Here is a 27,175-nt window from a genome sequence, read left to right on the forward strand (position 1 = left end):
CTAAATCACGTGGTGCAATAAGAGCCACATCATATTCCACATCATGAATTCATATTTTTGCTGGTAGAAGAAGAGGTGACAAATGAGGTAGAAGAAATGGTTGGAGATGATGACAATGAGGAAGATCCTTTTGTATTTCCCATTCAAGAAACTAATATCAATGTTCATATGAAGAACATCCCTCCATATGTACTTCCTAAATTCAAAGGTATGAGATCAAAAGACCCAGAAACCTTTATTTTTAAATTTGAAATACTTTGTAGATCTTATGGATACTCATTACACACTCAAAAATTGAATTTGTTTCTAACAACATTGAAGGATAAAGCTCTTAGATGGTTCATGAATTTAGGAACAAATTCTATAAGGGCATGGGATGACATGAAAAGGGTATTTCTAGAAAAATATAAAGATTATTTGCATACACCATGACCTTAGAAATGAATTATTTAAGATGAACCAAAAAGAGGATGAAATCCTAGAATATTTAGTGAAGATATTTACTTATAATGTCAAAAGATCTAAATTGCATGATTTAGGATTAGACACATTAAAAACTCTCCTACTAAAAGCTAGAAGGGATGAATGCATTGATCTTATTAACCTGATGAGCAAAGGACATGTCACTCAATTTTCATTTCAAGAAAATATCAAGAGAAAAATAAAAGTATGGAAGAAACCCTCAAGATCCAGTTATGGCAAGAGTAAGAAAGTCGGCATCAGGATTGGTAAGTCAAACTGAACTTAACAATCTACTAGACATTCTTGGTAATATAAATGAACAAATTCACATGCTAAGAATGCAAAACAAGAAAAAGGTTGAGAATTTTGTTTCGTTTATATTTTTCCCTACATGTAGAAAGAAACATGCTTTGCATGAATGTCCACTTAATAACATTAAAAATTTTCAAATATGTGGAGGATCACATACTACTAAATATTTTCCATCATTACTAGAGTTAAAGGTAGTTTTGCGAGGGATAAAATAAAACACTGGAACAATCCTTTTATGTAGCTCCAAGAATACCATGGTAGCCTCATCAATCTGGTATGATGCAAGATCTTAATTCTCAATTTCAGGGTTATGCACAACAATATCAAAGTAATTGGAAAAAAACCTTTCCGTGGCAACCTTCGACATCTCAATCCAAACCTCGAAACCAACCTTGTAAAACATGGCCATCTCAATTCCAACCTCAAAACCAATATTGGAAACAAGGTTGGCAAGGGCCTTATCCTCAATATTTTCCTCACTATCCTCAATACCAACATCAATGTTATCCATACCATTCACCTCCACCATAACATCAATTTCACCCTCAGTTGATCTTAATTCAACCTTTCTCATTATCAACCACACAAGCACCCCAAATATCCATTCCCACTCAACTACCTACATAACCATTTCAAATCCCCAATAATAAAATACCTCAATCCACTTATAATGTTGAGGTATTGCAAAATTATTCTTTAACTACCATTCAAGAACAACAACTAGAAGAAGAAGAACAAGATAAGGTCCAAGAATCATGGATGCCTGTTAAAGAAAAGAAGTTTTTGGAACCTAAGATTACAAATTTTCATGCATGCTTATCACCAAATTCTATGAATGGGAATCACATATCTGAATACTTGCATGGAATGATAGCAGGAAGCCAAGGAAGACAAGATTGGATTGAATCTTGGTTCAAGATAGTGATCGAATCCCAGTACTCAATTCTTCAGTATTTTCCAACATCATCTCAATCAAGGCAGTTGGTCTCTCATATATTGGTATATATCAAAGCATATATTTCAAACATGCATATGTGTTTATCTACCATCATGTTACGCACATGGTTCCATTAGAAGCATTCATATACTTGAACAAGTTTTCTTTTTCAGGTAGAGTGGGACATAAAAATAAAGAAAAAATTAAAAAATAAAAATAAAAAATAAAGAGAAAAATAAGTCCTATTATGAAAACCAACTTGTTGGCACAATTGGACATGAGCTTTTCTTGGAAACCAGGCAATTGGTGAACACCATTCACAATAAGTTCTGCAATTTCACGGTGGTTTCAATCTTTTATTATGTTTCTTCAAATAATTTTTGGTTCTATGCTTGTATTGGATGATGAGGGATTCCTTAAGGCCCACCTTCCAACGCATCTTGTCCCATTGAATTCGACACCTTACCTGGGACCAAGATCGGGTATTATTTAGAGTGCCTTGGAACTTGCATACATCAATGGAAAACATCCTCACTGACAATAATGGGAATACAACAATGTCTCTTGATTATCATATATTGTTGACTTCAACACATTCATTCGTCCCTGTCAAGATGTACTCAGGTACCTTCACATTCATTTACATTATTAGTGAGTTGCCTCGCATTGGTTAATGATTTTCATCATTGATCAGTAATCCAATAATTTATTTCCATGCTCAACTTCGGCACATTCATTCACATGGTAATAATTGTACCATGGACTTTGGTTTTGATGAAGACTATATGGTTCAATGGAATCAAAAACAATTTGTAGCAATTGATTTTCTTGTTTCTTGTAACAACATGATGGCACCACTATAATTCTTCTCCATTCATTTCCTTTTCAAGAAAATCAATAAAATTGGGTCTATTTCAACCAATATGCATCATGTTTTAAGGTTCTACTTCAGCGTACATCACACAATCCAAATCAACAGATTAGACTTAGAGAAAAAAAAATCAAAAGAGATTGACATTTTCTGCAACAACTATGGAAAGTTTCATTTTTTGCAGCTATTGTTGTAGCAACCGGTTTTTTTATTGTAGCAGCTTATTCCAGGGCAATTTTGGCACAAATATTGCAAGATATTCGAGCAAAAAAAAAAAAAAGATATAATGGGTTTTCTTAAAGTATGATAAATTGAGTAAGATGCAGGCAAAGTTCAAAAAAAGAGCAATTTTCCATGGCATTTCAATGGGGCTTGTAAGGGAGATTTTCATTTTTCACCATTATGCACACATCACAACAAAATTTAGTATTTTTTCACAACAATTCTTGTTCTTAATCAAAATGGGATTCTGAAGGCATGTGGCAATAGAAAAGGTAAAACTACATTTCCCTTCTGAAGAACTCAATTTTTCCTTAAAATGAGTTTGTCGCATATGTTTTTGTTGCAACATTGGATAGCGTGAAAGGTGAAATAGGGCAGAAATTGATTTTATCATAACTTACAAACCATGCATATGTTGGTCCTAAAATTTTTAAGGTAAATGCATCATGGTAGGGTAAATAAATACACAAAATTTTAAGTAATTCCAGTGTGTATTTTTCAATAAATGGGCCACCGTCATATACAGGAATTTCTTGTTTTTCTCGAGATCTATGTACCCATTGACTGAGAGTTTTTGTGGGAAGATGCATAGCATTAATGGTAACAACCTAAAAAAAATAGAAGAATATGATTTACCATTTGAGAGAAATTGGAAAAACAAGTATGATACATAAAAAGGATACATTTTGTGGAGCAAGGTCAAAGTGATGGTCAATACATCATGGAGCAAAGTACCTAAGCCAAATCAACACCAAATCATCCATCATATTTTTTTCTCTTCTCCAATTCCAAAAGGTAAACTTGAGGTAAAAATAGCTTCAAACTTTTTAATTTGTTAAAATTTTTGGAAATTGTAATAACAAAACTATTTTAAAACATGTGCTCTATGTATTTCACCCTATCATATCGATATTCTTCAAAAACAATTCTCAATACTTCATTCTTATTCTATTTTGCATGCATAATCAATCCCACATACTGTTTCCAGCCCTCATACCTTATTGGATACTCTACAAACCTTTTTATGGTTGAACCCCATACAATGATTGCATAAAGTCTTATGTTTTCCCTGGTAATAATGTTATCTCCCACCATTCTTTGTCTAACTTTCTATTCTTGTTGCAATATAAAATGACTCATACTCCCTTGATGAACAATTTGACCTTTATGGCCTACATATGACACTAATTCAAAATATGGAGATTCTTTTCTTAATGAACCATCTTAGTACATGTTTGTAGCACATGATCAAAAAGTACATGAGCACTTAAATTGTGCATCATATTGTTCATCTTTAGATTTTTAATGGAAGCCAAGAAATGATGAGTACAAAGACACAAGAAGAATAAGGTTGCAACAAGGCTTTTTTCACACTCTTGAAAGCACTTGGAAGTATATTTTCTCTTTGATAAATTGTACAACCCTCACCTACAACTATTATTTTGTGTTATGTGCAACTCATCTTGTCAAAGCTTCAGAGTGAGAAGTCTGCTTGCATTAACAAGACAACACTCATGTTTCACATAAATATCATTCATTAGTTGGTGATTTCTTGAAGAAACTATTTGACAACACTCTTGAAGTAGGATTGGCTGCTATGAAAAATCTTTCTATGCATGGATGATATGAAGACAAGAATTATGGGCTACAATCGATGATCATTTCCAGCCATGCTAATGGGATGAACTTCACAAGGATGGAAAGCACATTCTAGAGATGGAGTAAAATTCTTGATGTGTTCTTCACAATATGGTATTCTACCAAGGATTGAACAATTTCAGCACAATTAAGTAGTGACAAGAACCTTTGTAAGTTGTTTCCAAGTTATTGAAAGAGTTATATGTGCAAAGAATTTAAAAATAGTGACAAGTACTTAAATATGATACTATGTGGGCACCCTTGCCTTTCACACATGTTTCATATAATAAATAATGAAGGGTTGTTTTTATTAAGAAAATAACAAATAAACAAGCATCACTTCTACCACTATAGCATCTATGAGCAGCAAAGTATGTGAAGACTTCAAGTTGTATAACTTTCAAAGGAGGATGGGTAATTCTTATTTCTTCCTCTAATGACACAACAAGCAAATGTGAAAACAAAGGGTTATGCTACCAGATGTGTAATTTTGAAAAACAAAGAGAGAAAAGTGCATCTTATTGAGATAGATGGTCGATATTAATCTCTTGGAGCTTTGGTCAAGGATTCAATTGAAATGTCAAAATAAAGGAACATCAAGAACCAGATGGATTATGAAAAATATTTATTTGCACGAAGACATTCAAAATTTCTGGTGTGGGGGAATGTTGGGCTTCCAACTTGTCATGATTTTGTTAATGAAACCATCCATTTTGACATCATTCCATATTTCACCCATTGTCAACATTTTAACCATATTTCTCAATAAACGCACCAAATTCTTTCATGCATGTTTACATGGTTTATTATTATTCCATTATTTTTAATGAATTAAGAAAAACTTTTCTTGGTTTTACTAATGACAGTTTGGCTAGTTTAAGATTCTACAACTCAAGTCAATTTTTGTAGCTATCTCCATGGTTAAGGTACTAGCACCACTCTAGAAGGAAATCTGACACTTGGACTTGGTTTCTATAAGCTCCAACATGGATTTTTTATTGTTCAAATTCCACCCATCTCGCACGTGTGGACCTCTAGTAAGAAATGAAAGGAAAAACGAAATATTTTTGACCAGTCAACTTCAAATGTGTTTTTTGAGAAATGAAAATGAATTTTGGAAAATGAAAACGTGGGTTTTTTTCAACACGAGCCTAATCAGGTTCCTTGCGGGAAATTTCCTCAAATTCATTACCATTTGAGAAATTTTAGGGGTTCTATGGAGCCCTATTTTCTAGATTGCTTGAGAAAATAATGCGCTAATGTGTCAATCAACGCCCAATCAAGAAAAACAAAGTTGGAATGAGTTAGGATTCAACGAATTCGTGGAAATAAGGTTTCATTTCAGTTTTTATTCTTAGCCATAATATTATGAGTGTGGTTACAATTTTAACTCTATATAAATGCTTCACTTGGAAGCAAAACACAATTCAGATTTTGGTGTTATTGCAGAGAATTATTATTGTGAAGAAAATTTTCTTTGCACACTCCAATTAATACAAATATTTGTTATGGCATTCCTGTAATTGTTATTGGTGATCTTCTTCATGTGATCTCAGTTTCCAATAAATTGATGAACAAGTCATAACACTCTGATGCCTTCAACCCCTTTGCTCTTAACCCCCCTTCCTATTTCTCCTCCATGGGACTAGGTGTTGTGACTGGAGGCTTAGTGCTAAAGTGCTAAGGTATTTGAAATCATGTCGGGGGCCTATCCCTTAGTGTACTTTCTCTCACCCCTTTTTTCTTTTGGGTCCCTATAACCAAGTGCCAACAATGTAGCGAAGATCCTTTCATCATAACTTTTCTCAAAAGGATTTTACAATTGAGTTTTGATCTCCCCTACCTCCAAAATACTTTATAGCACTTAGGTGTTATGCCCTCTCTATGCCCTTGGTCCTTTGTGTCCTCATCACCAAATGATACTCAACATTGAATCCCCTTCATCCGATTGGAACTTTTCATAAAAAAAAATTACGGGAGTTACAAAAACTCCAACCTCCAAAAAACTGACCTCTAAAATGACATCATGCTAACATCATCATCTCCACATGGCACCTCCTGAGTGGTGACACATGTCACCCAAATTTTCCCTATTAGGTCCTTGAAAATGCCAAAATTGATTTCCACGTGTCCACTATACGTCCATGTCATGCTGATGTCATCTACCACATCTGCTCCCCTAGGTTAATCACCTGCTGCCATGTCTCTCCCCTGAGGAGAGAGAAAGGGTCCTTGGGGTCCTTGGATTTGCGATGATTTCCTTTGTGTTTCCTCTGCTCTGAGATATTTTCCTTCTAATATCAAGTTCCAAAATGTTGAGGCTCCGATATGCTCTCCGCCTCTCCTTCTGATTGCCTGCTCCGATATTCCATTTAGAGTTTGCTTTTAAAACAAATCGCCGAGGTCTCCACGTTTCATCCTTCGATATCCCGAAATCCCGATATGCTACCTATTGTTCCTTCTGATATCACTTCCCAATATTTCAACCTCCTTTCAATTTCAACCTTCAATATTTTGGCCTTCCCTGTGATTTCAACCTCTTTTATGGCTTTGGGACTTAGGCTCTCCCTTTTGGTTTTTCCTTTGGACCACCAATATTGCACCCATCCTTCTCTATACTAGGGATGAAGAATAGGACTATTTGACACAATTACAAAAGTGTATAATAGGTGACAACAATTTCTATGGCTCAGCAGTTGGAACATTGTTTTGGGCTTCATATCACAAGGAACACGTCAATTTCCCACTTAATATTTGTGGACGATGTTCTTATTCTTGGTAAGGAATCAATTATTGATTGGACATATTTGTACCAAATTTTCTATTCATTTGATCTCACATTTGGTTTATACATGAACAATGATAAATCTATTCTAATTGATGTGTTGCATAAGTTTGAGGATGTTCATGTGATTTATATTGTTTTTAATGTCAAATTAGTCCCTTTAGATGACAATTTTAATACCTTGGATTTTTTTTGAAACTAAACAATTATGGTATTTGGGATTGGCGTTGGATGATTGATAAATTTAGACGCAAATTGAAAATTGGTCACATAAGTGGTTGACTATTGGTAGTAGAATGAAATTAGTGTAATCGGTCCCTTAAATCATTTTTGTATATTGAATGCACCTATACATTTTGCCATGCTCCATTATAAGTGGATTAATTATATAATTTGAAAATTTATTTGTGCTACACCTCTGATGTTAAAAAAATACATCTCACTAGGTTGGAGGACATTTCTAAACACAAAGAGGAGGGGGGCTAGGGTATTATGGATAGAGAAAATTTTGGTGGGGCGTTGGGGGTTAAAATCATATGGCAGGCTTTATTTGGTTTTGGTATATGGAAGTATAATAAAGGAGAAATATCTTAGAAAGAAAACTTTATACGAATGGATCAAAGATGGGTCCTAGACTCTTGTTTCGACATCATACAACTAGAATGACATGTTGAAAAAAAAAATTGATTGGTAATCTATGATGCTTGATTGGTGATGGTTCTAATGTGGAGATTAGATTGGACCTTATTATCAAGTTCACTGAAAACCATATCCCACCTCCAACTCTCATTTGACATATACATAATCCAGGAATTTATTATATCAATCAGGTCAAGGTGGCCACAAAACCATATCGTTTATATCCTAACTAGATTTGCTCAAAGGATTTGGGTTTATATGGGCCTTTGGATGAGGTTTGGCATAGATACATTCACCAATTAATTATGGTTCGCTTTACTCTATATGGTGGTGGGGACAAATTCACTTGGGATAGGAAGTTTAAGCAGTATTAGATCTGGGTCAAAGATGCATACAAGTTTATCACAAGACCACAATTATATGAGAGGGGAGATGGTTGGTCCCATAGTATTTGGCTTGGGAACCTCTCTCTCAAACTAAAGTGTTTTGGTTGACTATCTTGGCACAACAAAATCCTTACTTGGGGCAATTTATGTCGACGTGGATACATGGGTATTAGGTTTGCAGGCTCAACAAGATGTTCCACATATTTTTCTCACTTGCCCCTTTTCAATTTTCATATGGATTGGTGTGTTAGACAATTCTAAAATCAAGGTTGCATGGAATCTTGTATCCGAGAATGGAAAAAGTAATATAAGGCTTTTTGTACTCTTCCTTTCTATATCATGTGGGGGTATATGGAAATGTAGGAATGCTAACATCTTTGAAAATAAATTGTTGGATATCCATGGCACATATTTTAATAAATTGTGCATATTTTAATAAAATTGGTCCTGTGGTATATTCTAGAAACTTGAGAAACATCAATTAGGTGGATATATGGGGAAGCTACCATGTGGGTTTTTTTTATGGGGTCGATAGAAAACATTCTTGTGGTTGTAGGGCTTACATTGTGTTGTAGCGGCTACAACCACCCTCCAAAATTTTGCCTTAGCCTGTTTTGGATCCTCCCTACCAGCCTTGCACAGCATCTTGTCTTGCTTCTTGTCATTCACAACTCGATGCATTACCCTCATAGGTTGATCACCCGGACTTGGTCCAGCTGCAGGCTGAGCATCTCCCCCAAGAAATTGCACAATTCTAGAGGGTAACCAGCCTTACCTCCATAAATTTCACAATCCTAACTAGTAGCCTTTTGGGCTCCAGAATTGCACAATTCTGTTAGTCAACACACCGAGCATGAATTGTGCAATCTTCCCCAACAGGGTTGCTCAGCCCGAAATTTGAGCAAATATGGGCAGAAGTCAACTACTCTACCCAGAAATTGCGCAAATCTCCTAGGCAGTCAGCCCAACTCCCAGCCAGAAATGTGCATTTCCTTCAAGCAGTCGAACAACCTCTTGCATTTGCAGCTGAGTTGACGGGTTCCTTCTGTGACTGAGCAAAACAGACTTGCATGCATGCGCTACTTCTCCCAACGCAACATGCAAAGGCATCCCTTATTTCAGGGATCTATGTTTAGCAAGTAGAGGTTACATACAAGGATAATTTCATAAACCTCCCACCAAGCATCGCTTTCCCTAGATTTGTGGCATGCGCGTCACAACCTCGATGGTATTGAAACTCATCAAATGGACACTACAAAGCTCATTCCTCACATCAACCTTGCAGCTCTGACATCCCACATCACATCTAGGAGAAGTCGGCACATTCAACTCAGTTGTTTTGGGGTAAACCTGCTTCCCATGCCTTTTGTTGCATTTCTGTCGCTTTTTGTGTTTTCTCTTGTATGAGTATTGTTTGCTTGATTTTGTTAGGTACCTATACTACTAGTGTAACCCCTTATTGTTATTAGTACAACCCCCTTATTATATTGGTGTGCCCATGTAGTCCCTATATTGTTATTATTGTGCCCCATAGAAGCCCACTATTGTTATTATTGTGCCCTTACATTATTATTGTTATGTCGGATCTAATTATATTATGACCCCTTAGACTCCTATATATAGAAAGGAGGTCTTGTCATTTGTATCATCCAAGAATTGTTAAATTGTGTAATGTAAAGGAGGTTTCCCCCTCGAAGAGGCTTATTTTGAAGGCATTTATCTATCTTTTCTATCTTTTTGTGAGCTGGTTTCATAACATTTGGTATGAGAGCTTGGATTCTAGGGTTTCGCTGCTCCAAATAGGTCATCGTCAAATTTTCGCTATAACCTTTTTATGCAATGTTTCCGAAGATAAAAAAAAAAAAAAAAACCCATTTGTGACGAAATTGTTCTAAACCTCAGGTCTGAATTTCAGATCTTGTCTCCCTATATTTTCGAAGATTTGATCTGAGGAAGTTAGGGTTTTTCCAAGCTCCAAAATTCAATCTCAAACATGCCAACCTGGAATTTTTGCTATAATTTGTTTTCTATGAAGGTTCAGACTCTGAAATTAAAACCCATTTGAGCCGAAATCATGGGGAAGCTCGGGCCTGAATTTTAGATATTGTTTCGCTATATTTTTTGAGATAAAATCCAAGACATTTAGGATTTCTGTAGGCTCCCGAATTACATCCCTAATAGGTGACCTGGTGGAAATCGTCATGACTGTCTCTCTGAGCATCAGATTGAAATTTCATAAGAAGTTACAGAAAGAGAACAGGCTATAGTTTTCTATGTATATTTTTCAGATCCGAAGGTTAAAACTGTGACACGTGGCACTTCGTACAAGTTCTCTCTTCTGAAAAAGTATATAATCTGGTCATCTTGGGAGATTGTGCATAACTCTTTCTTGGAAAATCCAATTTCAATCAGACTACTGGCATTGGAAAGAGGACACAAAGGGCTACCACAAATGACAATTTTAGAACTAGGAGATTCGAAATTACATAGTTACAGTCGTTTCAATATCGAGCTCCTAAAATCAAGAAAAAGTGATATGAGGAAGTTTGATGGCAAGGATCCAGTAAATTGGATACTACATATGGAGCAATATTTTGATCTACATGAGGTGCAATTGTTACAAAAGGTATGTATTGCATCTTTATATTTAGAACCGAATCAATTTTTATGGTATGAAGGGCTTTGTTCTCGTAAACCACTTGTCACGTGGTCAATTTTCACAGAGGAAATGATAGCACATTATGAGGATACAAAGAGAAACACCTTCTTTAGCCAATTGATAAATCTCAAACAAAAGGGTTCAATGGCAAAGCACATTGAGGACTTTCAAAAATTGAATATAAGGGTAAATGATATTCCAGAGAAGCAAAGGATTGATGTCTTCATAGGGACTTTAAAGGATAACATTCAACATGAGGTTCGTCTTTGGGAACCTAATTCATTGGAGAAGGCATTCAGGTTGGCAAGAAAATTTGAAAGCGGAATTATGGAAACAAGGAATCCCACCACTCACAACTATAAATATGGAAGTGTTTTTTCTCCTAGCCTTCCACAACCTACAAGGTTTACACCACAACAATTGGAAGAACAAAGAGAAGAAGGGTTTTGTTACATTTGTGACAGAAAATACACTAATGTCATAAGTGCGTTGAGAAGAAATTATTTTACATGGATTATGAAGAGGGGGAAGAAAAGGATCAAGAAACATCAAAAGAAGAGTATCTACACTAGGAACCAACCCTATAGAAAGAAGAAATGAATCTGACCATATCTTGTAAAGCATTGGCAAGAATTACCATTCCTCAAACTCTCAAGATAGAAGGACATATAAAGAAGAAAAAGGTTCAAGAAGTGAAAGATCACATCGAGAAAGAAGAAATGAATCCGACCATATCTTGTAATGCATTGTCTAGAATTACCACTCCTCAAACTATCAAGATAGAAGGACATATCAAGAAGAAAAATGTTCAAGAAGTGAAAGCTCACATCGAGCATCAAGAAATGAATCCAACCATATCTTGTAATGCACTGGAATAAATTACCACTCCTCAAACTCTCAAGATAGAAGGACATATCAAGAAGAAAAAGATTCAAGTAATGAAAGATTACATCGAGCATCAACCAAGTTCTCCAACTTTTAAAGGATAATTCCACATTGGTGCAAAATCGAATGAAACAACAGGAAAATCAACATCGCAATGAAAGAAGTTTTGATGTAGGTGATTGGGTATTTTTACAACCACATCTCAAGCAAGCTATTTATGAGTAGGAAATGTTGGAAATACAACATGCACTTAATAAATGGCGACCTTACTTAATGGGAAGACACTTCAAGGTAAAAATGGATCATGATAGTCTTGAATACTTTTTAGAACAAAGATTATCTTGAGAAGAAAAGAAAAATGTGCCAAAAATATGTTGGGTTATGACTTTGAAATCATTTACAAAAAAGGGAAGCAAAATGTTGTTGCAGATGCACTCTCAAGAAAGGATGAGGATTTGGAAGCATTGTTTTGTGCTATTTCTATTATCCAACCAGATTGGATAAACGAAGCAAGGGATGAATGGAAGAAATACGAAGAAGTGTGGCCACTCATTCAATAGTTCTAGAAGATCATAGTTCAAACAATATTGCCATAACTTGATGAGAAAGGAAAAATCATATTGGAACCTAGAGCAGTCACATAAATAAGAACCCAGCAGCTATGAAATAGATCAATTTTAGAGTATCTCATCAAGTGGAAGAACTTACCCACTAAAGATTCCACATGGGAGGACAAGAATTTTATAGAGAAGCATCAAGAACTACTCAAGCGTTGAGGACAACACTTTTTGAAGGAGAGGGGCATGTTAGGTCCCTATACTACTAGCGTAACCCCTTATTGTTATTAGTACAACCCCCTTATTATATTTTTGTGCCCATGTAGTCCCCATATTGTTATTATTGTGCCCCATAGAAGCCCACTATTGTTATTATTCTTCCCTTACATTATTATTGTTATGTCGGCTCTAATTATATTATGACCCCATAGACTCTTATATATAGAAAGGAGGTCTTGTCATTTGTATCATCCAATAATTGTTCATTTGTGTAATGTAAAGGAGGTTTCCCCCTCGAAGAGGCTTATTTTGAAGGTGTTTATCTATCTTTTCTATCTTTTTGTGAGCTTGTTTCATAACAGATTTCTTTGAACACTTGATGTTGTTTACATATACATTAGCTTGTCCTAGCACCGTTTCAGTTTTTTTCAACATCCCACTACTTTCGCATGCATGAAATTGTTTTCTGCGAACAGTCGTCGATTTAGCAACTCACCTCACCGACATGCATGTTGTTCCATTTTCTGAATCTTTCATTCACCATTTGCATGCATTATCATTCACTTATGCTTACACTCAGTATCAGCATGCATTCACATTCACATTCACGTTTAGTTGCCCGTCGGCGAGTCTGGCCAACCTTGGCCAGGACTCTGCCTCACTAGACAACATTGCGCAATCTTGAGAGAAAATGCTCTACCTTCCTCTCCAAAAAGGTGCATTTCTGCCTAGCAGCTGTTCCCCAGGCCTGCTTTGCGCAATCCTGAGGAACAGTGACTGTTGGCCAAGAAATTTACGTAATTCATTCACTGAGCCAGTAGCCATTCCCACCTGAGATTGCGCATTGCACAATTCTAGCAGTCAACAGCCAAACTGGACTCTTCATTGTGTAGTTCCAGTAGTTAGTTAGTCTCCTAGCAACCCACACTGTGCCTCGTGCAGTCTTGGCAGTCAGTCTCTCGACCTCCCGACTGAAATTGTGCAACCTTCATGATCAGTCACACAGGTGTGTTGCAAGTCAATTCTCAAGTTTAGTTTGGTTTTTGACTGAAAAAATTCTTGCCATGAGTGTTTCCATGTCTCCGGGTATTGTAGGTGTTCATCTGCCTCTCAGCAGTGTAGGTACAATGGTTTCCAAGAGGGCAGAGTCGAAGACACCGTGCAGAGAACACCTGGAGATGCAGTCAATCAAACTTCTATGAGCTTGCTTATTCACGTAGATATCAAGTTGTTCGTAGACAAGAAAATCAATATATCATAGCAAGCAACATCATGAACAGTAGCTGACTGCAGTGAATACAAGGAATGCAGCGAACGCATCGAATGCAGTGAACACATAGAATGTAGCGAACGCAACAAATGCAATGAATGCAAGAAGAAGGTTGTTGACAACACAGAGGCCGAACAAAGTTGCAATATCAAGCAAATACACTGATAATGAAAGAAACTTTGCAGACTCGGGCTATGAGGTGACGGCACGACATGAAGATCGTGCGAAGACAAAGAATGGAACAAAGAAGAAGTTGCATGTGTTGAAGCAGCGACTCAGGAAGAAAATGAAGCTGCACAGATAAACGAATGAGTTGCAGCAGGGACAGGAACAACAATTGGCGCAACATGCACTCACAGATGAAACCGTGCTCGTACAAGTTAAAGATCCATCCTAGCAGCTGACACAGAGCAGACATCATGAGCAGTGTTGTTGATCACATGCAAGATATTTAGCAGCATGCATGTCATTTTGCGCACACATGCAATCCAACCCATTCAACACGCTCACCAAGGCGAAGACAAGAAGCAAGTCCAATAGGAGTTGAACATGTACTTCGGCAAGTTGATGCGCATGACAACCAACACACACTTGAAGATTAGCACAAACACTATGCATCAGTGTCTTGTTGGTTCATCCGCACCCAAGAAGACCATGTGCATGTTAATAGATGAGTTGGATGAAGGAGTCGAACCAATGCACCGATTGCAATGGAGGCAAGAGTTCACTTCAGTAAGATGTCACCATGAGGTGCATGCACACCATCATGGACGACCAAGCTTGGCATCAGCTCACCACCTTCACCATCACAAGCATGTCAAAGAGTTGGTCTCATCATAGTGGACCGAGTATCATTGATGTATTGCATGGCTTGCTCAAGCCATTTTGTCTCACATGAATACATGTGCATTGTAATGTTGAGTCATATCAAGTGTAAGCCAAGTGTCAATAGTTGGATGTAACAGTCATAGAGTAGGTGAAGAGTCATGATAGTAGTTGAATTGTCACACAGGGGGATGTCAAGGGTCAGCCAAGTTTCTGATAATACTATCTTGGAGAAATCTTGGACAATATTGTAACGCGCCTTGGCTTCTCCACTGCATGGAGCTAGTTCATCTCTTTGGAGGAGCAGGTGGATGTGATTGTAACTTTACACTGTTGGGCTAGCAGGCTTACATGGATGTATTGTATGATTGGGACTTACACTTGTTTATATAATAAGAGCCAACACATTTTCATGCATATGTTGTTATTGTAGTTGGACTGTTTTGGTTGCTTAGCAATGTATGTTGTTTAACTTACATAGTTGGGTATGAACTAATTTGTATGAAATTATATGAATCGTGTTGTAGATGTGTTGTTGGTTTAACCATCACTTTGGATTGTAGGCTGACATTCTTTCCAGCTTGTGATTCATCTTCACTCGTGTGTTCCCTTCTGAGATGAATACTGCTACAGGTTTCCAAGGGGTGCACCCATCTCACCCCCCGATGTGTTAAAACCTCTCATTCACCTTCCTTGACTCACTACAGTAGTCACACCCTTGCTACTAATAGAGTTATCTTACTTTCCTTGGTGCGACATCGCAGTCAAGGCATTACCTTACGACCCACTGCTGGGACTCCTACACCAAATAGTCTGAGGTCTAATTGGGACTCCTTACCGGGGAGATCCCCTTGACATGTTGGCGGGTCCAACACCGTCAACATTTCTAGTGCTAGAAGGAGGGCCTGATGACAAGCTATGTCCTCTCATCCTGTTTTGAACCTCTCCATACCTTTCATGGATTCTTGCACTCTTCTTCCTCCGTGACGTTTTTCAAATCATGAAGATGTCTTCATCACAGTGGAGTTTTTCGATCTCTTGTCCACTTTCACATATGATGGTGAAGGCGAAGTGGCCTGGCTTGAGTACTTACATAACTTTATTTCGATGCTTCATGAGGAAGATGGGTGTTCTGACGAATAGGCCAACTTTCTGCTTACATACACACTTCGCGAATCTCCATGTAGATGGTTGCTCAACCTACCTGCTGATAGCATGCACTCACTTGAGCACTTCTATGATCTTATTGAAGACACCTTCTATCATTTTGATCCAAACCATCTTGACCGAAAACTGTTACAGCAATGGAAGGCTTTGCACGAATCGATTATTGATTTTGGTAGCACTTCTGTGACTGGCAATTTCAAGCTCCGAGGAGCCAGATGAAATTTGCTTATCTTTGGGACCGGTTCGATTATTACCTTAAGAAATCTGCCCGTCCCAAGAAGAAGCTTGAGATCAAGCCTCGCTTAACATTCTTCATTGATGGAACTGCACAATTTCATGTGGATGCGGTCACCGTCTCGATTGACAGTTCATCTTACTCTCATTCAACAGCTCCACCACTACCAAGTGATGTTAAAGATCATGCTCACACACCTATTCAATTTCACATCCTCCCAACATCACTTCACTCAATTTTTGCACAGATTTGGTTATGAGTCCTTCGAGTTCTCATATGCATTTTGTTCTACGACCTCTATCTTCGCACTCAGGTGTTCTTCTGGATGATGTTGTCTTGCTTTCGTCCATTCAGGACTCTTCACTTGTTGTTAATGAGGAACAACCCATTGACAAAGTTGGTGTTGCACAACCAACATGCGCTATCATTCATGAAGAATATGAGTGGGAGCTTGAACATCAACACTCGGCGAAGGATGACTCCCTTCCGTCTGAGCCCCCTCCGTTCTTTCCTAACCTCTTTGGTGAACTTGCCATCCATGATTTTGCATGTGTGTCTTCATCCATGGATGCACCCATTGTTGATCACTCACAAGACTCACTGGATGTTGGTCCATCATTCGACAATGGGGAGGATAAGCTATTCGTTGAAAATCCACTTTATCTTTCATCTGTCTTTTCCGGAAACACAGAGGAAGAGTTTGTTCGCTTTTCATCTACCCCTCTGTTTGACTCATCTAATCATGAGGATGCTGATGAAATCATTGATTTTTCTGTTTGTGGTGGTTGTGATCAATTTGTTTTTATATTTGATCACGATCACGACTCTATCACAATTGGTCTTTCAAAGCCACCGGTTTATGATGTTCTACTTGATGATGAAGTTGAAACACCCAAGACTGTCGAGGCACTTTAGTGCAAGCTGATGGTTATGTCAAGTCCTCACTCTCTTGGGGTTAGTCTCACTTCCGATCATGAAATTGTTCAATCACCCAAGGCTCCTCATCACTCATCTATATGCATTAAATATCCATCTCACACACATATCACACTTCCTCCACTCGAAATGCATGATCCCATTGCTGATTCATTGGAGGAATATTACATTGCAAGCACTCATTTGCGACACAAGTTATCTTTGTTTCTTTCGTTTGCTTACATGTCACAGTCAAGAGTGTGCTTATGCTTCAAAGTTGCACACAGTGACCCACATCACTATGATAATTCCATGGACTGCTCGTCATGCACTGGTACTCACTTATGTCTCGTGGGCACTTTGAAACATGAAGTGTGGTTGTCTTCATTGTTGTATCTTTCTTTCTTGCTAGTTCACACAACTGGGTTGCTCGCGAACCAAACCTTCACCAACATGGGTCAACCAATGCGTCAGTGGCTGCATTGGAAATATCACTTCACGTGATCAGGCCCATGCACTGTTAGTGTAGGAGTAGGAGTAGTGTTTTCTTTCAGTTGTTTGCCTGCATCCTTGTTTTCTTATATGCTTTGTTTGCTGGTTTGTTTGCTTGCTTGTTTTCTTACTTTCCTTTCTTTCACTTTCGCTTCTACTCTTACTTTGCTTTTTTGTTTGTCAGTTCTCTTGTTTCATTCATAGGTTAGTTTCGCATGAAACCATGTATGACTCTTGAAGCGCACTGGGTAAAGTACAAGAGGGCTTGTACAATTATCACTACTTGGTTATCTGTCATCTTGCCTATTCATGAAGAGCTTGTTACTTTTAGTCCATGATACTTCGAAGGGAAATACATACCGTTCGAAGTGAACCTTGGTGAAAACACAACACTTGCGCATTAACTAGTGTCACATTCTCTAGTCAGTTGTTTTTGGGTTAACCCTTATTGCTCAGTCAAGTAGAGTAAGGTGAGGGGGAAAACCTTAACAGGCATGTCATAGATACAATAAACTAATTCTCTGCTGGAACAACCTCTTCTGCTCTCAATAAGTTGGGATCCCTCTTCCACCTCTAAAATGAATAGGTGTTATGCACAATGAAAATGAAAAATGAAAAGTCAACAAATTCAAAATGAAAAATGAATAAGGTGAAAGAAGAGAAAGGCTTCATGCGCTGGGAGGTGATGCAAGTAACTCTGTCGAGGTACTGACCAGGCTCACTGGCAGTGGAGCCATGATTGTATTCCTATGTGACTCCACCGGGGTACTGTCCAGGCCTGCTGGCAGTGGAGAAACACCAGAGATGAAACTAAGACTCTGACAACTATATTGCTTGTGCACCTATATACCCCTCAACCCCAATCAAAACAACTGTGTTGCCTTGGCTTGGAATGTGTGTCAATCGACCAAGGGCTTGGTAGATGCTACATCTTATAATCAAGCTAGTGTGAAGCCAAGATGAGCTAAGAACTGAACAATACTTCCGGAGGTGTTAGACTTGCTTTTCATGAAAAAGGTCCATTCAAAGAGCTGGAGTTCTACCAGTGTGTCACCAAGTGTTGTAGCGGTTACAACTACCCTCCAAAATTTTTCCTTAGCCTATTTTGAAGCCTCGCTACCAACCTTGCTATCTTGCTTCATCAAGTACATAAGATTCAGTGTTTTTCTTACACAAAGGCAGCATGTCAATCATAGCTCGATGCATTCCCCTCACTGGCTGATCACCCAGACTTGGTCCAGCTGCAAGCTGAGCAGCTCCCCCAAGAAATTGCGCAATTCTTGAGGGCAACCAGCCTTCCCTCTAGAAATTGCACAATCCTGACTGGAAACCTTCTAGGCTCCAGAGTTGCACAATTCTGCCAATCAACGCTCCCAGCAGGAATTGCACAATTTTCCCCAGCAGGGCTGCTCAGCCTAGAATTTGTGCAAATCTAGGCAGAAGTCAGCTGCTCTGCCTAGAAATTGTGCAAATCCCCTGGGAAGTCAGCCCAACTCCCAGCTAGAAATGCACATTTCCTTCAAGCAGTTTAATAGCCTCGTGCATGTGCATCTGAGTTGATCGGTTCCCTCTAAGACCAAGAAAAACAGACTTGTATGCATGGGCTGCTTCTCCGAAGGAATAATGCAAAAGCATCCCTTGTTTCAAGGATCTATGTTTAGCAAGTAGAGATTACATACAAGGATCATTTCAGAAACCTCCCACCAAGTGTCGCTTTCCCTAGATTTGTGGCATGCCTGTCACAACCTCGATGTTATCAAAACTTATCAACCGGATGCTGCGGAGCTCATTCTTCACATCAACCTTGCATCTCTGACATCCCACATCACATCTAGGAGCAATTGACACATTCAGCTCAGCTGTTTTGGGGTAAGCCCACTTCCCATGCCTTGGGTCACATTTCTGTCACTTTTTTTGTTTTCGCTTGTATGAGTGTTGTTTGTTTGATTGCTTTGGACGTTTGCTATCATTTACAAGTATATTAGCTTGTCCTAGCACCGTTTCAGTTTTTTTCAACATCTCATTGCTGTCACATGCATGAAACTGTTTTTCTTGAATGATCACCGATTCAGCGACTCACCTCACCCACATGCATGTTGTTCCATTTTCTGAATCTATCATTCACCATTTTCATGCATGATTATTCACTTATGCTTACACTCAGTATCAACATGAATTCACATTCACATTCGCGTTCAATTTCCCGTTGGCGAGTCTGGCCAACCTTGGCCCAGACTCTGCCTCACTAGACAACATTGTGCAATCCTGAGAGGGAAGGCTCTGCCTTCCTCTCTAGAAATGTGCATTTCTACCCAGTAGTTGTTCCTGAGGGTTGCTTTATGCACTCCTGAGGGACAGTGACTATTGGCTAAGAAAATCGCGGAATGCAATCACTGAGCCTACAACCATTTCCAGCTGAGATTGCGCATTACGCAATTCCAGCAGTTAGCAGCCAGACTAGACTATGCATTGCACAGTTCCAATAGTCAATCAGTCTCCCAGCAACCCAGATCATGCTTCGTGCAATCTTGGCAGTCATCCTCCCGACCTCCCGGCCAAAATTGCACAACCTTCATGATCAGTCACATAGGTATGTTGCAAGTCAGTTCTCAAGTTCAGTTTGGTTTTCGACTGACAAATTTGTTGCAATGAGTGTTGCCATGTCTCTAGGTATTACAGGTGTTCATTTGCCTCTCAGCAGAGTAGGTACAATGGTTTCCAAGAAGTCAGAGTCGAAGACGCCGTTTAGAGCACGCCTGCAGATGCAGTCGATCAAATGTCTATGAGCTTGCCTACTCACGAAGATATCAAGTTGTCCGTAGACAAGAACATCAAGATATCACAACAAGAAACATCATGAACAATAGCTTAACGTAGCGAATACAGTGAATGCATCGAATACAACGAACGCAACAAATGCAATGAATGCAAGAGGAAGGTTATTGACAACACAGAGGCAAAACAAAGTTGCAAGATCAAGCAAATCCACTGATAACATAAGCAACTTTGGAGACTCGGGCTATGAGGTGACAGTGTGACATGAAGATCACATGAAGACAAAGAATGGAACAAAGAAGGAGTTGCATGTGTTGAATCAGCAATTTAGGAAGAACATGAAGTTGCACAAACAGACAAATGAGTTCCAATAGGGACAGGAACAATAGTGGGTGCAACATGCACTTATGGATGAAATTTCACCCGTACAAGTTAAAGACCCATCCCAGCAACTGACACGGAGCAAACATGGTGAGAAGTGTTGTTGATAGCATGCAAGAGATTCAACAGCATGCATGTCATTGTGCGAGCGCATGCAATCCAATCCATTCAACATACTCACCAAGGCGAAGACAAGAAGCAAGTCCAACTGGAGCTGAACATGTACTTTGGCAAGTTGATGCGCATGACCACCAGCACACAGTTGAAGATCAGCAGGGACATTGTGCATTAGTGTGTTTCTGGTTCAACCACACCCAAGAAGACCATGCACATGTTAGCAAACGAGTTGAATGAAGGAGTTGAACCAATACATTGGTTGCAATAGAGGTAAGATTTCACTTCAGTAAGATGTCACCATGAGGTGCATGTACACCATCATAGACGACCAAGCTTGGCATCAACTCATCAGCTTCACCATCACAAACATGTCAAAGAGTTGGTCTCATCAAAGTGGACCAAGTGTCAATGATGTCTTGCATGGCTTGCTCAAGCCATGTTGTCTCACATGAATACATGTGCATGGTAATGTTGAGTCATGTCAAGTGTAAGTCAAGTGTCAATAGTTGGATGTAATAGTCATAGAGTAGGTGAAGAGTCATGAGGGTAGTTGAACTATCACAAAGGGGAATGTCAAGGGTCACCCCACCCTTTGCTATAAATAGTCCCTCATAACTCATTGTATAGGCTTTTGGTCAACCAAGCTTCTGATAAGACTATCTTGGAGAAAGCTTGGACTATATTGTAATGCAGCTTAGCTTCTCCACTACACGGAGCTAGTTCATCTCTTTGGAGGAGCAAGCGGATGTGATTGTAACGTTCCACTATTGGGGCTAGCAGGTTTACATGGATGTATTGTACAATTGTGACTTACACTTCTTTATATAATAAGAGCCAACACATTTTCATGCATATGTTGTTATTGTAGTTGGATTGTTCTGGTTGCTTAGCAATGTATGTTATTTAACTTACGTAGTTGTGTATGAACTGCTTTGTATGCAATTATATGAATCGTGTTGCAGATGTGTTGTTGGTTTAATAATCACTTTGGATTACCGGCTGACCTACTTTCCAACTTGTGATGCATCTCTGCTCATGTGTTCCCTTCTCAGTTGAGTACTGCTATAGGTTGCCAAGGGGCACACTTATCTCACGAAGACAGAGAATGGAACAAAGAAGGAGTTGCATGTGCTGAAGTAGCAACTCAGGAAGAACATGAAGCTGCATAAACAGACGAATGAGTTCCAGCAGGGACAGGAACAACAGTGGGTGCAACATTCACTCACGGATGAAATTGCACCCATACAAGTTAAAGATCCATCCCAGCAACTTACACGGTGCAGGCATCGTGAGAAGTGTTTTTGATCGCATGCAAGAGATTCAACAGCATGCATGTCATTGTGTGAACGCATGCAATCCAATCCATTCAACATACTCACCAAGGCGAAGACAAGAAGCAAGTCCAACTGGAGCTGAACATGTACTTCGGCAAGTTGATGCGCATGACCACCAGCACACAGTTGAAGATTAGCAGGGACATTGTGCATTAGTGTGTTTCTGGTTCAACCACACCCAAGAAGACCATGCACATGTTAGCAGACGAGTTGGATGAAGGAGTTGAACCAATACATTGGTTGCAATAGAGATAAGAGTTCACTTCAGTAAGATGTCACCATGAGGTGCATGTACACCATCACAGACGACCAAGCTTGGCATCAACTCATCAGCTTCACCATCACAAACATGTCAAAGAGTCGGTCTCATCAAAGTGGACCATGTGTCAGTGATGTCTTGCATGGCTTGCTTAAGCCATGTTGTCTCACATGAATACATGTGCATTGTAATGTTGAGTCATGTCAAGTGTAAGTCAAGTGTCAATAGTTGGATGTAACAGTCATAGAGTAGGTGAAGAGTCATGAGGGTAGTTGAACTATCACAAAGGGGAATGTCAAGGGTCACCCCACCCTTTGCTATAAATAGTCTCTCATAACTCATTGTATAGGCTTTTGGTCAGCCAAGCTTCTGATAAGACTATCTTGGAGAAAGCTTGGATAGTATTGTAATGCACCTTGGCTTCTCCACTACACGGAGCTAGTTCATCTCTTTGGAGGAGCAGGCGGATGTGATTGTAACATTCCACTATTGGGGCTAGCAGGTTTACATGGATGTATTGTATGATTGTGACTTACACTTCTTTATATAATAAGAGCCAACACATTTTCATGCATATGTTGTTATTATAGTTGGATTGTTCTGGTTGCTTAGCAATGTATGTTATTTAACTTACATAGTTGTGTATGAATTGCTTTGTATGCAATTATATGAATCGTGTTGCAGATGTGTTGTTGGTTTAACAATCACTTTGGATTACTGGCTGACCTGCTTTCCAACTTGTGATGCATCTTCGCTCATGTGTTCCCTTCTCAGTTGAGTACTGCTATAGGTTGCCAAGGGGCGCACTTATCTCACACCCCCCCCCCTCCATGTGTTAGAACCTTTCATTCACCTTCCTTGACTCACTGTAGCGGTCACACCCTTGGTACTGACAGAGTTATCTTGCTTGCCTTTGTGCAACATCACGGTCAAGGCACCTTACGACCCACTACTGGGATTCCTACACCAAACTGTCTGAGGTCTAATTGGGACTTATTACTGGGGAGATCCCCTTCGCATGTTGGTGAGTCCAGCGCCATCAACACATTGTTATAGGGTCTAGTTATTACTTCCATTTAAGTTGGTTCAGAGGTAGTGGTACAAATTCTAGGGTTGAAGTCATTCCTTTATGGGGTGTCTTATTTTGTGCTAGATGGCTTTCTCTTGAGAAACTGGATATTTTTGGTGACTCAAAAGTGGCGATTAATTAGGTTTTGAAGTAGTCTTTCTTTGAACCTCCTCTTATTTTTTGGATGTGGAGAATCAGATTGCTAGTTAAACAATTCAATGTGGTTCACTTTGCCATATTTATAAGGAGCAAAATGGGGTGACAAATGTGTTATCATAAATTGAGCATCAATACAATCGAGTAGAGATTAATTATACTTTCTACGATAATAACCAATTTTAAGAAACTAGAAAAATTCCTTTTACCTTAATTGTTTCTAATGTTGTATATGGGGTTGCCTTTTTATTTTTATTTTTTTTATTCCACTTATAAATTTTGTAAAAAATAGAAAGTTGATGTGACTTTACATACATTTTGGAGCTATTGTGGAATAGTGAATGATATTAAGTGTGTTTAGAGAACCGTTAGTGTTTAGAGAACATTTTTTCTTTTATTTACAATTGATGCGAAATGATGGATATGATGTCACATTTTGAACATGTAAACAATCTCTTATATTTAATATAAACACTGTTATACGATTGATGCATGATAGGGTTATACGATAAGAGTATTTAACCATGGATGAAAAATTAATCTAGTTTTATGAATTGAATATGTAATTAACCACAGTTGAATGATTAATCAAGTTTTATGAGAGTATTTAACCATCGTTGAATGATTAATCTATGATTAATTTAGTTTTATGAATTGGATATGTAATTAACCATGGTTGAATGATTAATCAAGTTTTATGAATTGAATACTTTAGATTGAATATGAGAGTTATAGACTATTAGGTGAAAGAAATGTGTTTTGGTGACAAGGGGATGATTAGATTTTGCAATTTTTAAAAAGTAACCAAAAATAAAAATTTATATAAAAAGAAAAAGATGAGTTTCCATATAGGTCAGAGAATATGGTACAGATAATTACGAAGGAAAATTTTCATTAAACTTTATATTCCACTTTTGGCATATATAGTGTAATTACAACTTTTGAAAAATATGCTGGCAATCCTATTAATTGTGGGACAAAAAATGAAAACGAGTCATCCACAAAATGCACCATATTCAAAGCGGTGATCTCGTGCTGTCATGTCAAAGACAGTACAAAGTTCAGTGAGAGTGAGCTGTGAACAAGTTATCGCATGGAGCACCATAGTCCACTCAAAGTGAAATTCCATACTTTATAAAAGAATACGATACCATCAATCTCCATGCGGTAAAACAAACATGGAAATTTACAACAGATACCTAGATGCAGAGCACTCCAGAGTAAAACAATAATCTCTTGCAATGATTTCGTCTTTCCTAAATGGTACTTGCTTTCATCGATGGGCTGAATTTTCCCAACATGATCGCTCACTGCAGAATGGATTCGAGCTCGGATCCCATCATGTCTCTCTCGAATTTTTTAATGGATGGAGCAACAGCTTTCATGGCGCCATCGTATACATACGGAATGCCTCCCACCCAAGTCACGTTCTTTCTCATCGATGCTGTCACAAGTTCCCTGCACGGCTCTCCTCTGGTAATGATTGTGTCATGATAATGGTAGAATCTCATCAAACCATCTGTCTTGTGCTGTGTTTTCCCCATCACATTCTCAGACATGTGAACGCCAGTCGCGTACACATTTCTTGCCTGCACTGCATACTTGCGGTCTCTCCTTATTCCTCTCTTCACATCCCTGAATAATAACTTTTCAAATACCCATTCCCTGTGCAACAGAATTATCATATTGAATTTCAGACCCCAAAAACATATTCGAATTTTTTCTTCGGATTAATAGAAACTATAATGGGTCTTACCTGGAATAAGTACTGTTATCTGAGATGCTGTGCAGTTCATTCTGCAAGCAGAGCTTGTTGGACATGGAATATTGCTCAATGGTGAATTGAGTATAGCCAGAGAGCTCCTTCAAGACATATTCCAGTGTTTTCTGCCCAGGAATATACAAATACTCATCTACATCGAAGAAAAACGTCCAATTCGCCATGAACTTGTACCTGTGCAAACAGTCGTTCACAATGAGGAATTGATTATGGTAATACCCATCATATTGTTCCTGCTCTGTTACATCCTGCAATGTCACTCGACCTGCCCTAATCCATGGCTCCAACACCTTTCTAACTTGGGGATGCACTCCACCAGCATCGTGAAAAACAAAATGCGATCGAGGGCCAAAGAATTTGGCATGATAAGCCATCCACTCTCTTATTCTCTGAGGATTCAGGTCACCGTACAGCGAGGAGCCACAGTAGAGATAATCATATGGAGGAGCCTGACTGTAAACAGAGGAATTGTAGGTACCTTTTTCTTCTGTGAGAGCAACGATTCTCTCAGCTTTCCCAAATTTGTTGCCATGGAGTGCATGAAGAATGAGCTTTCCACCACTAGCATCAGTGCCCACACTCTGAGAAAAAGTACAGTTGATAACCACGACGGTGTAAACTCGGCCATAGCCCCAGTCTGGGAGCATTCTGTGGGCCTTGCCCTTTATTGATCTTCCAGATGACGAATTTTTGGGGATCCATTCGCATTCAAAGCTTGGCTTCCCAAAAACATGGAGAGGCTTGGAAGCAAGCCCAACTACAGCAAACGTAGCAGGACCTCCTCTGTATGCCCCCATGTGGATAAACAAGTATGCAGCAGTTCCATATGGGCGAAACGCCCTCTTGTTCGGATCTTCTTCCACATGAGTTAACTCACTGCTTCCACTGGTGCTGTTCATGGCTATGCTAGTATTGACCATCTCCTTCACCTCTGTTGCTCTGAATTCCAAACTGAATGCACCCGCCTTCGAATCTGCCTGAAGAAATGCTCCTCCTGTGAATTTACAAGCGAAGAAATCGTGTCGGCCAAATGGCATAAATTGGTCTGCTATAAGCAGAATCCCCATGACCACAATGATCCTAATGAGAATTTTAGTCTCCAAGCGGCCTGAAATAAATCGAGGCGGCACTGGATCTTTCTTTTCCCTGTGTTTCCCCATAGCAGAAACCTCAACACAAGGAATTCCTGAAGTCCTCCACAATGAATAGAACAGGGGCCAGGCGGTTCAAACATGTCGGATCACACGAATAAACAAATCGTGTTCCAACCAAACTCTTTGCGTTTTCAAAAAGCGTTAGTGTAATTGAACTGATTTCCTGAAGTCCTCCACAATGAATAGAACAGGGGCCAGGCAGTTCACACATGTCGGATCACACGAATAAACAAATCGTGTTCCAACCAAACTCTTTGCGTTTTCAAAAAGCGTTAGTGTAATTTAACTGATTTTTTATTCGGAAAATTATTGAAATTTCTGAATATTTTGTAAAATTTATAAATTTAAGTTATAGTTGTCAAATTTGGAAAATCCTATTTCCACCACTATAGGATCATTAATGCGCTCTTACAGGCGCGGGAGATAGACGTTTATAACTAGATAATAAAAATAAAAACGGCGCGTTACCCCTGCGCGTGTTATAAAAGTCTATCTCCTGCGCATGTAAGAGCGCATTAATGATCTTATAGTGGTGGAAATAGGATTTTCCGTCAAATTTTAAGATTTTGGGTGTCTGTAGAAGTATTTTTTATGATTCTGAATCTATTTCTACTATAATAAAACATGATCTACAAATTTCTTGAATTTTTTACTTAAATTTCGACTATTTTTAC

The 27,175-nt window shown here is 38.7% G+C and overlaps 1 protein-coding gene across 1 annotated transcript; it reads right to left on the minus strand.

Annotated features, from left to right (window-relative positions):
• Positions 1 to 24,483: 24,483 nt before the first annotated feature.
• Positions 24,484 to 26,635, minus strand: LOC149234711 (galactan beta-1,4-galactosyltransferase GALS1-like). Its single transcript, XM_089461233.1, has 2 exons — positions 25,324 to 26,635; positions 24,484 to 25,232 (listed from the first exon to the last, which is right to left on the minus strand). Exons 1-2 carry the CDS (start codon positions 26,505 to 26,507, stop codon positions 24,875 to 24,877), a joined length of 1,542 nt encoding a protein of 513 aa, XP_089317359.1. The 5' UTR covers positions 26,508 to 26,635; the 3' UTR covers positions 24,484 to 24,874.
• Between the last annotated feature and the right edge of the window lie 540 nt (positions 26,636 to 27,175).

The sequence above is a fragment of the Pinus tabuliformis genome, chromosome 8 (assembly GCF_031772625.1).
Source record: "Pinus tabuliformis cultivar Carrire ecotype Pingquan chromosome 8, CPIR1, whole genome shotgun sequence".
Lineage (NCBI taxonomy): Eukaryota > Viridiplantae > Streptophyta > Pinopsida > Pinales > Pinaceae > Pinus > Pinus tabuliformis.

Excerpts from the sequence above, each read along its gene's own strand:
- LOC149234711 (XM_089461233.1), bottom strand. The coding sequence starts at position 26,507 with ATGGGGAAACACAGGGAAAAGAAAGATCCAGTGCCGCCTCGATTTATT. Across the intron at positions 25,233-25,323 it reads GATAACAGTACTTATTCCAG|GGAATGGGTATTTGAAAAGT; the intron begins GTAAGACCCATT and ends TCTGTTGCACAG.